At 62.5% G+C, this 15,169-nt stretch overlaps 3 protein-coding genes across 5 annotated transcripts; 1 reads left to right on the plus strand and 2 right to left on the minus strand.

The window, feature by feature from the left end:
• The first annotated feature begins 771 nt into the window (after window positions 1-771).
• GIPC3 (GIPC PDZ domain containing family member 3) lies at window positions 772-2,810 on the plus strand. Its single transcript, XM_034070858.1, is given in 7 exon segments — window positions 772-1,140; window positions 1,247-1,297; window positions 1,299-1,433; window positions 1,624-1,804; window positions 2,099-2,211; window positions 2,394-2,475; window positions 2,565-2,810. Coding segments are annotated over 7 exon segments (972 nt in total). The 5' UTR covers window positions 772-882; the 3' UTR covers window positions 2,717-2,810.
• A 76-nt stretch (window positions 2,811-2,886) lies between these two features.
• Window positions 2,887-7,936, minus strand: TBXA2R (thromboxane A2 receptor). 2 transcript variants are annotated; one of them, XM_034070843.1, is made up of 4 exons: window positions 7,597-7,936; window positions 6,569-6,648; window positions 3,695-4,383; window positions 2,887-3,325 (listed from the first exon to the last, which is right to left on the minus strand). In XM_034070843.1, the coding sequence occupies exons 1-4, from the start codon at window positions 7,791-7,793 to the stop codon at window positions 3,056-3,058; spliced, it is 1,236 nt and encodes a 411-aa protein (XP_033926734.1). In that variant the 5' UTR covers window positions 7,794-7,936; the 3' UTR covers window positions 2,887-3,055. The 2 variants fall into 2 exon arrangements, with proteins under 2 accessions (XP_033926734.1, XP_033926735.1); XM_034070844.1 differs by lacking the exons at window positions 6,569-6,648; window positions 7,597-7,936 and having other exon boundaries at window positions 3,695-4,562.
• A 1,224-nt stretch (window positions 7,937-9,160) lies between these two features.
• Window positions 9,161-13,877, minus strand: CACTIN (cactin, spliceosome C complex subunit). Of its 2 annotated transcripts, none has more exons than XM_034070879.1 (10): window positions 13,753-13,877; window positions 12,767-13,247; window positions 12,179-12,274; window positions 11,752-11,897; window positions 11,511-11,673; window positions 11,285-11,402; window positions 10,952-11,144; window positions 10,469-10,591; window positions 10,057-10,307; window positions 9,161-9,836 (listed from the first exon to the last, which is right to left on the minus strand). In XM_034070879.1, the coding sequence occupies exons 1-10, from the start codon at window positions 13,860-13,862 to the stop codon at window positions 9,346-9,348; spliced, it is 2,172 nt and encodes a 723-aa protein (XP_033926770.1). In that variant the 5' UTR covers window positions 13,863-13,877; the 3' UTR covers window positions 9,161-9,345. The 2 variants fall into 2 exon arrangements, with proteins under 2 accessions (XP_033926770.1, XP_033926769.1); XM_034070878.1 differs by having other exon boundaries at window positions 10,057-10,331.
• Between the last annotated feature and the right edge of the window lie 1,292 nt (window positions 13,878-15,169).

A 15,169-nucleotide genomic window follows, 5' to 3' on the forward strand; every position in this document is an offset into this window, starting at 1 on the left:
GGGATGTTGGGGTGCAGCAGCCAGGGGGTTAGACTGGTTTGTGGTGGAAGGGAGCTTAGAACTCAGCCAGTTCCAGCCCCTGCTGGGGCAGGGACCCCTTCTACTGGAGCAGCTGCTCCAAGCCCCTGTGTCCAACCTGGCCTTGAGCACTGCCAGGGATGGGGCAGCCACAGCTTCTCTGGGCACCCTGTGCCAGCGCCTCAGCACCCTCACAGGGAACAGCTTCTGCTTTATCTCCAACCTGAACCTCTCCTGTTTCACTCTGAACCCATCACCCCTTGTCCTATCACTGCAATCCCCGATGCAGAGCCCCTCTCCAGCATCCTTGTAGCCCCTTCAGACACTGGAAGCTGCTCTGGGGTCTCCACACAGCTTCTCCAGGCTGAACAGCCCCAATGTTCTCAGCCTGTCTCCTGTGTGAGCTGATTCAGCTCCTGATCATCCTCATGGCCTCCCCTGGCCTTCAGGCAGCTCCCTGTCCTTCAGCTGGGGACATCAGAGCTGCACACAGTGCTGCACGTGGGGTCTCAGCAGAGCAGAGGGGCAGGATCATGACCTTCTGCTCAGGCTCCTATTGTTGCAGCCCAGCACACGGCTGTTTCTGGGCTGCCCTGAGTTCCAGGAAGGATGCGATGGAGCCAAGGTCCATTCTGGGCCCAGTGTGTTAATACTTGGAGCTGTTCTGGGCCTAACCCCAGGGGTTTGGGGTGTGGAGCAGAGATCCTGGCCCCTCGTCCCGTGCTGCAGCCGCCCCAGGTGCGGTGGAGCTGGTGCCCGTTGTGCATGGCAGAGCTCACCCGATCCCAGGTCCCAGCTCAGGTTCCCAGCATCAGGGTCACCTTTCAGCCCAGCACCATCTATAATTGAGCGGTGCGGGCAGCAATGCGGCAGGCAGGCAGGCAGGGCCGGCAGCCCCCACAGGGCAGCCCCATGGAGAACGGTGTGGGGCAGGCACCGGGCACCCCTGAGGCTCCCTCAGCTGAGGGGCCCCCCGCGCCCCGTGCCCCCCGCGCGCGCCCCAGGCTGGTGTTCCATGCGCAGCTGGCACACGGCAGCCCCACAGGGCACATCGAGGGCTTCACCAACGTCAAGGAGCTCTACGCCAGGATCGCGGAGGTCTTCGGGATCTCCCCCACTGAGGTGAGGGGGACGTGGGCAGGGGCTGCTCCCGGGGTGCCCCCCGGACCCTGCCCTGGCAGCACCAAGGGAGGGTCCCAGGAAGCTGACGTGAGGCTCCCGGGGGCAGATCCTCTTCTGCACTCTCAACACGCACAAGGTGGACATGCAGAAGCTGCTGGGGGGGGCAGATCGGGCTGGAGGACTTCATCTTTGCACATGTCCGCGGCGAGACGAAGGAGGTGGAGGTGACCAAGACAGAGGATGCTCTTGGCCTCACCATCACAGACAACGGGGCTGGTTATGCCTTCATCAAGGTGAACCACCCCCCTGGGGTGACCCCCTCCCTGCACTGTGCTCCCCCCATCACCTTCCTGAGGGTCTCCCCCAGTGTGGGGAGGGCCCTGCCTGGCCATGGGAGGGTTTGGTGTGTGGGGTGAGGTGGGTGCTGGGTCACTCTGTCCTTCCCCTGGTGCCACCATGGGGCTGTGTCCCCCCCATCGGCAGAGGATCAAGGAGGGAAGCATCATCAACCGGATCCAGGCCGTGTGTGTTGGGGACAGCATCGAGGCCATCAACGACCAGACCATCGTGGGCTGCAGGCACTATGAGGTGGCGCGGATGCTGCGGGAGCTGCCCCGGGCTCAGCCCTTCACCCTGCGCCTTGTGCAGCCCAAAAAGGCCTTTGGTGAGCTGGGAGACCCCCTGTGCCCACGGGTGTCCCTGTGCCCACGGGTGTCCCCCTGCCCACGGGTGTCCCCATGCCCACGGGTGTCCCCATGCCCACGGGTGTCCCCATGCCCACGGGTGTCCCTGTGCCCATGGGTGTCCCCATGCCCACGCTGCCTGTGAGCAGCCCCTGGCACAGTTCACCATGGGATGCTGGGACACACGTGGGCTGGGATGCGGGTGTGGGGTTGGGGCCTGTCAGGTTGGGGTCAGGGGGGCTCTGAGGTGCCCTCACCTCCCTCCTGGGCTGCAGACATGATTGGGCAGCGGACAAGGAGCAGCAAGGCCCTGGGAGAAGGCAGAGTGAGCAGTGGGAAGGAGACGCTGCGGCTGCGGGCACAAGGCCCGGCCATGCTGGAGGAGGGGGTAAGACCCCCAAGAACCCCTCACCCTGAGTCCCTAACCACAAATGCAGTGCCCAGAGCTTGCAAGAGGAGCCCTAATGCTCCTGAGTGAGCCTGCACCAGTGGGTGCCTTGCTGAGGGCACCCATGAGCATGGCTCGGTGGGACTGGGGTCCCTGCTCTGTCACCCCCTGACCTCCTCCAGCCCAGCCCCTGCGAAGAGGAAGCCACACGTCGGGTGGATGATCTGCTGGAGAGTTACATGGGCATCCGGGACAGCGAGCTGGGTGTGTGGGGGGGGTGAGCGGCAGCACAGGGGCAGTGGATGCCCCTAACCCTGCCCCCCAACTGGTCCTGACCCTCCTCTCGTCCGCAGCCTCTACCATGGTGGAGGTGGCACAGGACAGCACCAGCGCGGTGCAGCTCGCCCATGGCCTGGCCTCGGTGCTTGGGGACTTCGCTTTCCCCCAGGAGTTCGTGGCTGAGCTGTGGGCAGCTGTCAGCCCCTGCCAAGAGGGGCAGGAGTAGCGAGGAGGGGTCCCCAGAGCTGCCCCCGAGGCTGGGGCAGTGTGGGCACCATCCCCTCCCCGCTCCCCTTTGCACACCCCAAAACATGGCTGTGGCTCAGTAAACAGGGAGTGGAGGAGCCCAGGGGCTGTTCCTCTTTCTGTGCCCCCTGTGTCCACCCAAGTGGGCACAGAGCTGCTTTATTGAGGGTCTCATGTGGATGGGGACAAGGTGGGGGAGCAGCCTCACACTTGCTTCCTCCCCTTTGGGTACTGGGTGCTGAGGAGCACCTGTGGGTGCGGGTGATGGGGACCGTTGGTTACCCTGGGGTGGGGGAGGCTTCTGTCCCCACATGGGGCACTACTGCAGGACAGAGCTGGGGCTGAGCTTGCAGCGCAGGGAGAGGTTGAAGACAGGGTAGAGGGAGGCCATGGAGGGCTGTGGCCGCAGCCCAGGGTAGATGCGCTGCAGCACGGCCCGGCGGAACAGGATGTAGACCCAGGGGTCCAGGATCTGGTTCCAGGTGACCATGCGGATGTAGATGAGCAGCATCTTCTGTGTCTCCATGGGCAGCATCTGGAGCTGCCCCTTGGCTGGCAGCTGTTGCAGAACCATCTGCACGATGAAGATCTGGGAGAAGTGGAAAGGTGTCAGTGGGGGGGATCCATGCAGAGGTCATGGGGGGGTTTGGGGTCAGGGAGATGAGGAGGGTCCAGGCTGGGCATTGAGCCTGTTGGAGAGGGGTCCTGGGTGGGTCTGGGGGCCCTGCTCTGCCTGTGTGTGGGACTGAGCCCCAGAGCCCATCATTCAGCTCCAGCAGACAGAGCAGTGGCAGAGGGACACCAAGTCTCAGGGCATCACCAGAACACCCCCAAACCTGGGACATCACCAGGAGGAACATGGAGGGACACTAAGACTCAGAAGGGACATGGTGGGGGTGAGAAAACGAAGACCCAACTCCCCACCAGGAGCGTGAGGGGAGTGAAGCCAGGTCCTCACCAGCAGGGGCATCCAGCAGATGGTGGCAATGACCATGATGCCCACGAGCTGCACCATCATCTCCACCTCGCTGTCCCGGCGCCGCTGCACCGACTCCCGGTCGTGGCAGACGCGGCACAGAGTCACCACACTCACTGTGTTGAAGACGAAGGACAGCAGCACAGAGCAGATGCCCAGCAGAGCGAAGACCAGGCAGAAGATGATGTCTCCGGTGTCAGGCAGGAGGGTGAGGAAGCACCAGGAGCCAGGATACTGCAGCGTGTACCGGCCCAGCCCCAGCACCGGCAGCAGCCCCAGCAGGCAGCAGAAGCCCCACACCAGCCCCACGATGGACCAGGCGCGGCGTCTCGAGATGCTGGTGGAGCGGGAGAAGGGGCGGTTGATGCCCAAGAACCTCTCTCCTGCCATGGTGGCTCCCAGCAGCAGCGGGCACTGCCCAAAGAAGACCATGGAAAAGCCAAGGAAGTTGCAGAGGTGGCAGCCGGGATCCACCTTGGCCCAGGTGAACTTGATGAAGTGGTAGGGGATGATGACCGAGGCCGTCACCAGCAGCCCCATGAAGTCAGTGACCACCAGCCCGCAGAGGAAGATGAGGAAGGAGGAGCGGGTCTGGCTGGAGAGCTTGCGGGAGGAGCTGAGCAGGACACAGAGGGCGAAGAGGTTGGATCCGAGGCCGATGAAGCCAAAGGCTGTGGAGAACCAGGGGGAGGTGATGCTGCTCTGTGCAGGGCTGCGCCCGTCACTAGCGTTGAAAGCTCCGAAGCACGTGTCCAACCGGCTGCCATTGGAGGGACCCATGTCCCCCCCCCCCTTGGGTGTACTCCTGGCTTGGCTCTATGGTGTGTGTGCCCCACCGGTGCTGGCACTGATCTTGTGGGATGGCCCTGTGAGGACAGTCACAGAATCCCAGACTGGTTTGGGTTGAAGGGACCTTAAAGCTCCTCCAGCTCCAACCCCTGCCATGGGCAGGGACCCCTTCCACTGGAGCAGCTGCTCCAAGCCCCTGTGTCCAACCTGGCCTTGAGCACTGCCAGGGATGGGGCAGCCACAGCTTCTCTGGGCACCCTGTGCCAGCGCCTCAGCAGCCTCCCAGGGAAGAGCTTCTGCCTCAGAGCTCAGCTCAGTCTCCCCTCGGGCAGGTTCAAGCCATTCCCCTTGGCCTGTCCCTACATCCCTTGTCCCAAGCCCCTCTCCAGGTTTCCTGCAGCCCCTTTAGGCACTGGAGCTTCTCTCAGGTCTCCCCTTCAGGAGCCTTCTCTTGTCCAGGCTGCCCCAGCCCAGCTCTCTCAGCCTGGCTCCAGAGCAGAGCTGCTCCAGCCCTCGCAGCAGCTCCATGGCCTCCCCTGGCCTCGCTCCATCAGCTCCACATCCCTCTGGTGCTTGGGACACCACAGGAGTGCACCAAGAGGGTTCTCAGGAACAGAAACAAGGTGGGGGTTTGGGGCTGGTCCCCCATGGCCAAAGCCATCCAGCACCCACTCAGGGCAGCAGATGTGGGGCTGTGGTGGGGGGATACCAACCAGCACCATGGGGTTGGCGCAGCATGGGATGCAGCTGGTCAGGATTAACCGTCCTGGGCCCTGAGCCATGGGTGCTGCTGCCGCGAGGCTCTAACCAAATGCGGCGGGTGCTGGGATCATGGCACCAGCAGATCCAGGAATGGGGAATGGGTGCCCACCCTGGGACCAGACCCCCCTTCCTCCTGGGACCCATTTCCTCAGGCTCTGGATGTTCCTGTCCTGCTTCCCCCCCACCGTCCCCAGCCTGGTGCCCCCCATGGGATGCTCAGCTCTGCTCCTACCTGTCACCTCTGTACAGTGTCACGTTCCTTGTGCAGGGTGGCACTGGCCTCTGCCCTCTGTCCACATAGGGTCCCAGCCTGGCTTGGGTTGAAGGGACCTTACGGCTCCTCCAGCTCCAACCCCTGCCAGGGCAGGGACCCCTTCCACTGGAGCAGCTGCTCCAAGCCCCTGTGTCCAACCTGGCCTTGAGCACTGCCAGGGATGGGGCAGCCACAGCTTCTTACCCTTAATGGCCACTGGGGAGCAGGGAATGGGGTGGAAGCAGGACACATCCCCATCCCTGTCCCTGTCCCGCTGGCAGAGCATGGGGGTGATTCACTGCCCTGGCTTTTTCCATGAGACAAGAGTGAAAACTCGTGCTGTTTGTTTGCTCTGTGTGTTGTCCCCCCCCGCCCATGGCTGCAGTGGCCCCAGAGGCATCAGTCCCCTTGAGGCACATGGTCAAGCCTCAGTGAGATGGATCCAGGTCTCTGTGGACCCACCAGCCTTTCCTGCATCCCCCTGAGACCCCCACGGTAATGCCCCAGCTCAGAGGTACCACTCAAGGTGTCTCCTGACGTGCCTGGGTGCTGTCCCCAAGCATGTCTGTGTCCTCCCAGTCCCAGGGTGTTTCCTGCACTGGTTGGGGATCAGGACCCATGGGATGATGCTGCCCAGCTGCCTCCATCACCTGTGGGCTCACAGCCATGGGATGTGGCACACCATGACCTCCCTTTGGGTGCACGGTCGCTGTGTGGCAGGATGTCACCCCTCTCCCCACAGTGCCAGCTCCACACTGCACACCCCAAACCCCACTATCACCCATGTCCCTTCCCCTCCTGCCGTGGAGCTTCCATGATATGGACCCTCACTGCCGGCAGAGCTGGGGTAACCAGGGACACCACAGCCCAAGGACTGGGCATGGTGCAAGGGGGGGCTCAAGGGCTGAGCATCCATGTACTGCCCTGGCCAGAGCTGCCTTGGAACTGTGCAGCTCTTAGAGGGGATAAGGCATCCAGCCACTGCCCCTCACACAGCAGAGGAGAGGCACTCACTGGATGGGGTGTACGTGGGATGGGGGATCCTCACTCACCGTCCTGTGGAGCAGACACCCTGAGGCTGTGCTTGGTTTTGAGGTTACTGGATGCAGCCAAACCCTCTTCCAGGGAGCTCCTGCAGATGAAGGCAAAGGGAGAGGAGCAGCTGAGAGGTGAGAGGTGCTGGATGGTGTGGATATTAACAGGGCTTAGGGCTGGCATCACACAGATGCCCCATGGGATGCCCGGGCCCCACTTCCTGCCCTTGGCCACATCCGAGCTCAGGGAGGGGAAGGCAGGAGGCGGAGCAGGAGCACAGGCGGCTGCTCCTTATCAGCATTCCCAGCCCATCACTTCCCCGGTTCCTCGGACAGGGGCTGGGGGGTGCTGAGAAGGGAGGTTTCTGGGTAAGGGGACACCATAAAGAGACCCCCATCTGCCCCTCCAGCCGATGTCCCTCCTGCAGGTGACCCCACAGGGCACAGGGATGGTCCCAGCACCCGCCACCCCCAATATGGTGCACTCTGGGTGGCGGAGCAGTTGGAGGACATCAGCTGGGGTGATGATGGGATAATGATGGGGTAACAGCCATACCATGGGGCCAGGAACCCAGCAGGGCTCCCACATCCTTCCCTGGACCCACAGCCATCAAGGGGACCCGCTGCTGGGGTCCTGGAGCAGGGACACCCCTCGGACACCCAGGACAAGCACACTGATGGGGAGCAGTGACACGGGAGCAGTAACAGCCCCTGCCAGGATCGGTGGCTGTGTCCATAGCACGGGGGCCGGGGGGGCTCTGCCCCAGTGTGGGGTGACCGGTGCTGGGGGTGGCCTGGGACAGGCACAGAGCGCGGTGTGGGGGCACCGCCCGTCCCCGTCACCCCGGGGGGTCTCCAGGTGTCTGTGCAGTCCCGCTCCCCCCGTACCCATCACATCCCCTCCGTTCCCATGTCCCAGTCTGTGTCCATCCCCCTCCGTCCGTCCCAGCTCTTTGTCCTTCCCGTCCGTGCTCGGACCCTCCATCCCCCCCCCCGCTGCCGGCTCCTCTCCGCGCACCCAGAGCCCCCCCGGCCCCGGCTCTCACCTGCCCCCGGCCGAGCGGAGCCGCAGCCCCGGCCCCAAGGTCCCAGCCCCAAGGTCCCGGCCGCTCAGCAGCTCCCGGCTCGGCTCCGCTTTACTCATCTGTTTACCCCAGACGGATTCCTGCGTTCGGAGGATGGGGAGGATGGAGCGGGGGGGGGCGGTGCTGGCGGGCGGGACCCACGGACCCCTTGAGCCCATGCACGGGTGATACTGGGCACCCCCCAGACCAGCACCCGCAGGCCTATGGGTGCGTGTGCCTGGGGGGCAGGCAGCGCTCCAGCCGCTGCTTTTGGGGTTCTTTCTTCCCCATTTCCTCCCAGGCCATCCCTGGCTGAGCCTTCACAGGCTTCCTGCACCCCCAGAGCTGAGCTTTAAATAACTCACAGGAAGGAGATGCTGGGGACGTTACCCAGCCCCAGGGACGTCCGGCAGGATGGGGATGGAGATGGGGATGGGACACGCACGTGTGGGGGCTCTTGGGGCTCCCCAAACCCTGCATCTGAGCCGTGGCATGATGGAGGGGCTGCAGCAGGCATGGGGCCCCCGTCAGCAGCAGCTCCCATGGCCCGTGCACGGCTCCATGCAGCCAGTGGCGCTGAGAACAGCAGGACAGGGGGCCCCTCCTGAGTTCTGGGGTGATGTAACAGCCATGGGGTGGCCCCCAAGTGCAGGGAGCCCCCCAAGAGGAGGGCTGGCTCTGCCGCACTAAGTCCCTCAGCTGTGGGGCTGTAACAGGGAGCAGGATGCAGTGAGGCAGCCTGTGGGAAGGAAACAGCTTTGCTGCTGCAGTTCCTGGCCAAGAGGAGACTTTCTCACATTCCAGCATCATTCTGGCTCCAGCTCCCCCCAGGTTCAGAAGCTGCTGGGGATGGGGCCATGGAGGGTGACCCTTGAACATTGGCTGTGTCCCATGGCCAGCACCAGGAGGGACCAAACACCAGAGAGTCCCAGCTCAGGCTTGAAGGTGCCCAAGACCCCTGAGTGATGCTTAAGACTCTCAGGAACACCCAAACCCAGGCTGGGGCAGCCCAGAGCTGCTGAGCACTGGGTGGGAGGGATCGCAGGGCAGATTTTCCCCTGTAAGGAGATGTCCCATCCCACAACCTCTCCTCCCTGCCAAGGCAGGCGCCTCACAGCCACTGAACCTTCATCCCATGACCAGGGTCAGGATGGGGTGGTGGCTCTCCCAGGCTGGGGAAGACAGATCCCAGGGTGGAACATGCCCAAAATCAGGCTGGCCAAGAGGGTGATGGGCCCAGGGAGCCATGTGGGGAGGAGCAAGGATGGCTGCCGCTGGGGAACACCTGATCTGGCACCAGCAATGGGAGTGTGTGGGGCTGGGAAGGGGCCAGTGGGGACAAGGAGAGCGCATGGGGCTGGACCAGCCACTCGGGGGTGACAGCAGAAGGAATGAGGTGACAGACCCTGGACATGTGGGTGGGGACACCCTCAAGCACTGCCCTGCCCCCAGAGGAGCTCCCAGTGCTGGCCCGGGGTGGTACTGGCTGATGGGGATGTGGGCAGGAGAGAGCAGCATGGGGCACCCCCACCCAGCAGGACACTGCTTAAACAACCCCTATTTATTGGTACCAAAGTCTCTGGGTCCCTCAGGATAAAAGCAAGGACAGGGAAATCCCTCAGGAACAGGCCCTGTGCTGGTCCACGCCTTGGGGAGGGCTGTGGGGCAGTGCATGTCACTGGGAGAGAGATGCCCTTGTGCCAGGGCTCTGGAGGCGAGTGGGGCAGCTCCTCATCTGCGGTACCGGTACCGCTTGAAGTGGAACCAGAGCTGGAAGATCCCATTGGCAAACTGGCAGCGGAAGCCGTGCCGGTGGGAATACTCCCACTCGCGGTTGACGATCTTGAAGGCAATGTCCTCATAGGGGGGCCCAGCATGGAAGCGCAGGATGGCAAAGTCCTTGTTGTCCTGACAGGCCTCCAGGAAGTACTCGGGTGTCGAGCGCTTGTCGATGAGGTCAGGGTAGAAGATGTTGAACTTGTAGCCCTGCACGATCTTGGGAGGAGGATTGTCAAAGTCATAGTGGGTCTGGTTGTACTTGTTCCACTCGAAGCCTGTGTGCACCCGGTTGAAGAAGCGCGGCTTGCGGGGCCGGTACTTGTCAGCCCAGAGATAAGCTTTGCCTGTGAGGGGCATCTCCACACTGAACTGTGCTTCATCTGCGCCCATCCCCTCCTTAGCCTTACGGAAGAAGATGTCATCCGTGCTCTCAGTGGCATCACCTATGGGGAGAAGAGGTAACAACTGGTTATAGCATCATGGAATGGTTTGGGTTTGAAGGGACCTCAAAGTTCATCGAGCTCTAACCCCTTGCCATGGGCAGGGACACCTTCCACTAGAGCAGCGTGCTCCAAGCCCTGTCTGCCTAAGATCTCATCTCAGTCTGTTCCCCCTCTAGCCCTGCATCCTGAAGCACGTGTTGGCAAGCACAGGGGCTCCTACCTGTGACCTGCAGCTGCTGACGCAGGAGCAGCAGGCGATGAGTGTCCTCCTCGGCCTCCAGCACATGGGCATCGAAGGGCAGCTCACTGGTGCTCAGCAGCCGGGGGCTGTACTTCCCTGCATCATAGTCATCCAGGCTCTGCTGGATCAGGTCCTCCTCCATCAGCACAGCCTCTCCCTTGGCCTCTGCATCCTGCTCAGCCTCTGGCTCCGAGGATGGCCCTGGCTGTACCATCTCCTCTGGATCTAACCTGCAAGGAAGACAGAAGAGAGGACTGGGACGGGGATGGTACCCTTGTTCTGTGCTCACCTGAGATCTGTCTATGGAAGGATGGGAGAACAAGGCTGCATCTTCTGCCTCGGGTGTCCCATGGGAGAGCCCTAGATGCTGCCCATAGGAAGAGCTTCCTACCTGTCGCTGGGGGAGGCCAGTTCCTGCTTGATGATAGGAAAGAGAGGCTCACTCTCCACACCCTGCTCCTGCTTCAGTTTGTACAGCTTCTGGCGCAGCACATCCTGGTGCCGCTCCCGCAGCCTGCAAAGACGAGAGGAGCTCTCAGGTCCCACCCAGCACAAACCCCTTGTGCCCACATTTCCCAGGGCATTGACACCCACCCACCACATCAGCTGGAAATCTGCTGAGCTTTGTAAGGTTTGGGGCTCAACAACCCTCCAGTTTGATTCCCTTTTGGAGACCTCACTGTAAATACTGCTGCTGCAGAAGGGACTGTCCCAGCTCTTCTGCCCTCCTGGGACAAGCTACCACTTAGAAAAGTGTAAAATCCCTCCAGTGGTGACTTTGGGTTTGTGTCCCCCCCCCCCCAGCTCTGCTCACAGCAGGCTCTGTGCTGCCCCTTCCCACTGCCCTGGTCAAAGGGCAGCCCCTGGCTCTTACCTGGCCCGAGCCATGTAAGCCTTCAGCTGCTGCAGTAGACTCTCCCAGTACCCAATGTCCAGGTTGGGACCCCCTGCCCGGATCTTGCTCTCAATACCCTGGTACAGCACTTGTAGCTGGTTGTACGTCTTCCCCTTGAACACAGATTGCACATCGGAGCTGACTGAGGCATTGACGCCATCTCGACGCTCTCCTGGACACACAGACAAGGGCAGCCACAAGGTCTCAGAGTGCTCAACCTGCTCCTCTGAGCTCCAGCGCACACAGCAGACCCTACAACCCACCGCTCACACTCCCCTTGACATACACACCAGGCTCTGCCCTCCCACTTACCTGGTCCTCCTTTCCCAGAGGCCTCCAGTTTGCGGAGCTTGGCTATCTCATCCTCCGTGATGATGGTCATGTCCCTCCAGAAGTCCACGTTCTTCCCTTGCTCCAGCTCCATGTAAACCTGCAGGCAGAGGACAAGCAGGGCATCAGGCTCCTGCTCCACACTACACGTGGGGAAGCAGAGCTCTAGGGGGAGAAGCCTTGAGCACAGGGGTGGCAGAGCTGGTACCTGGATGTCCTCCACCAGATCCTCCATGTCGGAGACAGTCAGGCCGTTCAGGAAGGTGTAGGGCTCGTGCATCTCCACAGCCAGATCGTCATCTTCCGCACTGATGTACTTGGCCAGAAGGTCAATAGGCTTTGCTCTCCCATCCCGAATCCGGATCTTGGACCTAGAGGAAAGAGACAGCAACCAGAGCCTGCCACCCCCTGCTCCCTGCTGGGCCTGTCCCTCGGAGCCGCACATTTACCGCAGCTTGGCCTGCTGCAGGTGGAAGTTGTCCTCCTGCTCCTCCCACGTTTTGAAGTGTTCTGCTTCCTTCTCCCGCTGCAGCATCTCCAGCTCCTGCTCCCGCATTGCCTTCTCCCGCTCTCGCTCCAGGCGCAGCTGCTTCACCTGCCAGGGCAGAGAGAGACACGAGGCTGCTGTGGACGCAACCCCACACCCTGGGGCTGTGACCTGGCACTCATCCTCCTCAGCACCTCCCGAGCTGGCCTGAACCCCAACAGAAGAGTCTTCTCACCATGGAATGGAAGAAATCTACTGTACAACCCCCCCAGTCCTGCATCCTGTGAGCACCCCGAATGAGAAGAACAGGGGCACTTCTTCAGGTGAGAACCAGCTTAGCCACAGCTAGATCCACTGGATGGCTTGAGGGAAGGGGCATCTGACCCCACCTTCTGCAGCTCTAGGCGATTGTCCTCCTGGATTCGCTTGTTCCTCTCCTTCAGGTCCTTCTCATCCAAGTGGCTGATTCCTTTCTTTTCCAGTGCCTGAAATGGAGCGGCAAAGGGCAGCCATGAAACCCAGTGACTTCTACAGCCCCGACCAGCCAGCAAATCCCACCACATCCACCTGCTTCCACTGAGCTGTGATGCTGTCAAAGGTCCCGCTGCCCCTTAAATCCCACTCCTGAAGCCCCTCAGTGAAGCACAAGCACTAATACAGCAATGAATACTGCTCAGCTCTCGGCCTGCAGCACCCAGTAGGTCCAGGTCCCTCTCCTGTCCCCTGACCCACCTCCTCACCCTGCACCCCTTACCTTAGTCTTCAAGAGAAAGAAAGGAGATAAAAGCCCACCAAGCCTGTCACAAACGCCTGTCTGCTGCCCTAGAGCACTGCTTTACTCCTGCGGAGCTGCTCTTCGTGTTACAGCGGTTCCCACCTCAAGCCTCAGAGACCCACAGCTCCTCTGTCCTGGTCTTTGGCAGCCACAGGAGAATGATCTCCCTTAAGCAGCAATATACGGGCACTGAGCAGCTCACCTTGCTCCAGATGAAGGTGCCCAGCAGATTGTTGTCCCCAAAGGGGTTGTCAGTGTTGGTGTAACCCATGTACTCCTCTCCCCATCCCATCTTCTCCCGCTTCTTCCTCTCCTTGGCCTCCTTCTTGGCCAGCCGCCGAGCCCGCTTCTCCTCGGGCGTCTCCAGGGCTTTCATGAGCGCAGCCTGCTTCTTCTTCTCCTCCTTCAGCCTCAGGCGCTCCTGCAGGCTCAGCTGCTGCCCCGTTTCCTCCCGGCCGCGAGCAGGGGAGGGGGAGCTCACAGAGGACATGGAGGAATTGGAGCCATCCCTCTTCCTCCGCTCCCTCCTCCGGGCTCTCCTTTGGTCCCGCTCACGCTCGGAGCTCGACCCGGAGGAGCGGCCCCGGGAGTGCGAGCGGTGCCTCCTGCGGCTGCCCTGGTGCCGGTCCCGGCTCCTGCTCTTCTTCCGCTTCCATTTCTGCCTCTCCTCGCCAGACTCGGAGCTGCGGCGGAGGGAAGGGGTGTTCGGGACACGGCTCCTGCTCTGCACCGGAGCTTCGGGACACCTCCGAGCCGCTCGCTCGGCGGCACCGGCCGCACCTTCAGCCCCGGAAGGGCTCGTTCTGTGCCACCGGCGACGCTCCGCGAGGCGCTCACGGGCTCGGGGGCACCGGAGCCCGGCCCAGGGCCCTGCGGGGCCTCCCCCTCCGCCGCGGCCTGTGCCGGGCCTACCCGCGGCCTGTGCCGGGCCTACCCGCGGCCTGTGCCGGATCTACCCGCGGCCGGTGCCGGGCCTACCCGCGGCCTGTGCCAGGCCTACCCGCGGCCTGTGCCGGGCCTACCGGCGGCCTGTGCCGGGCCTACCGGCAGCCTGTGCCGGGCCTACCCGCGGCCTGTGCCGGGCCTACCGGCAGCCTGTGCCGGGCCTACCCGCGGCCTGTGCCGGGCCCTGCTGCACGGAGCCCGCCCCGCCCGTTCCCCCCACACACAGCCCCGGTCCCCGCTCACCCCGAGCTCGGCTCCCGCCGCCGCTTCCCCCGGCAGCCGGAGCGCTCCCGGCCCCGCTCCCGGCTCTGCTCCCGGGGCCGCCGCGCGGGGCTGCGCGACCCCGAGCCCATGGGCGGCTGAGGCGGCGGCAGCGGCTCCGCTCCGGGGTCCTCGCCAGAGCCCGTTCGGCCCCGAGCCCGGCGGGGGCCGCGGCTCCGGCAGCACCGGGGCGGAGCCGGGCCGGGAAGCTCCTCCCCCTCCTTCTCGTGGTTCAGCCCCAGCGCGGTGCGGCCGCAGGAAGGAGGCAGAGCCGGCACAGCACAGACTATGCTTTATCACAGAGCGGGACAGAGCACCCGGTACAGTCCTCTGGAAACAAGGTCTGCGGGGGGGAACCCTCAGAACAACCCACAACAGCAGAGAAGCTCACGGCGTCACCCCCAGTGCGGACAGGACCACACAGCAGCCCCGGGTTGGGGGCACAACCCGGCCGCCACCCCCCGCTGCTTACATACATTCGTTACACGGTGCACGCACAGAGCGGACGCAGGATGAGCAGGAACAGGAACATCACCAGAACAGACTCGGGTCTAATGTAGACAGCAACAGAAAGGAAAACCCAACACGAGCAGAACGCCTGAGCTGCGGAGGAGCAGAGCCCACACCAGCAGCTGTACCTGCACCAGCTCCATACCAACACCTACAGTGCTTGAGCTTCACTGGAACACGTCTGGAAGCGCTGTGCGGGCACCTGGGGCTCTCTGTGCCAGCCCCGGGGTGTGCCCCTCCAGAGCCTCCACAGCAGCTTGACGGCAAACATGACACAGATGCCGGGTTTCTCTTGCCAAATCCACCTGCGCTTTGGCAATAGCCAGAGCTGCAAGCTCAACAGGGCATGTCCCACAGAGCCAAGAGTTCCAGACGGGATGATAGGGATGAAGGAGAGCGAACAGTTACACGGGGACCAGCTGTCTCTTAGGGCTGCTCTGCTCAAACCTTAGCGGAGTAAGAGAAACGTGGTGCTTCCTCTTAACGATGGAGAGAGCAGGGGATTACACCAGGGTCACTACAGAAAGCCCTGACCAAGAAAGTACAGGCAGCTTATGACCCAGCTGGGCTGGAAGTTCAGTGGGACAGAACTGCACAAGGATTGTCTCAAAAAGCCTGAACGCTCGAGGAAAGCCAGCGCTTGGAATGAACATGCTGCAAGAGGTTTGGGGTTCTCCACCTCTCTAGGAACCCAGGGCAGCTCCAGTTTGTGGAGTTCATTCAGTGAGATGCTCCATGGAGGTGGGGTTCAGATGCTCCCTGCAGAGAGGCTTTAGAGCCTCCTGAAGCGAACGGAAGGAATGAAAGTCTCCATCAACAACATTTAAACCATCTTAAACAAGGTGCTTGATTTCAGTTGGCTGGAAATACCCGACGGGGACAAACCCAG

This window comes from Melopsittacus undulatus, chromosome 19 (assembly GCF_012275295.1).
Source record: "Melopsittacus undulatus isolate bMelUnd1 chromosome 19, bMelUnd1.mat.Z, whole genome shotgun sequence".
Lineage (NCBI taxonomy): Eukaryota > Metazoa > Chordata > Aves > Psittaciformes > Psittaculidae > Melopsittacus > Melopsittacus undulatus.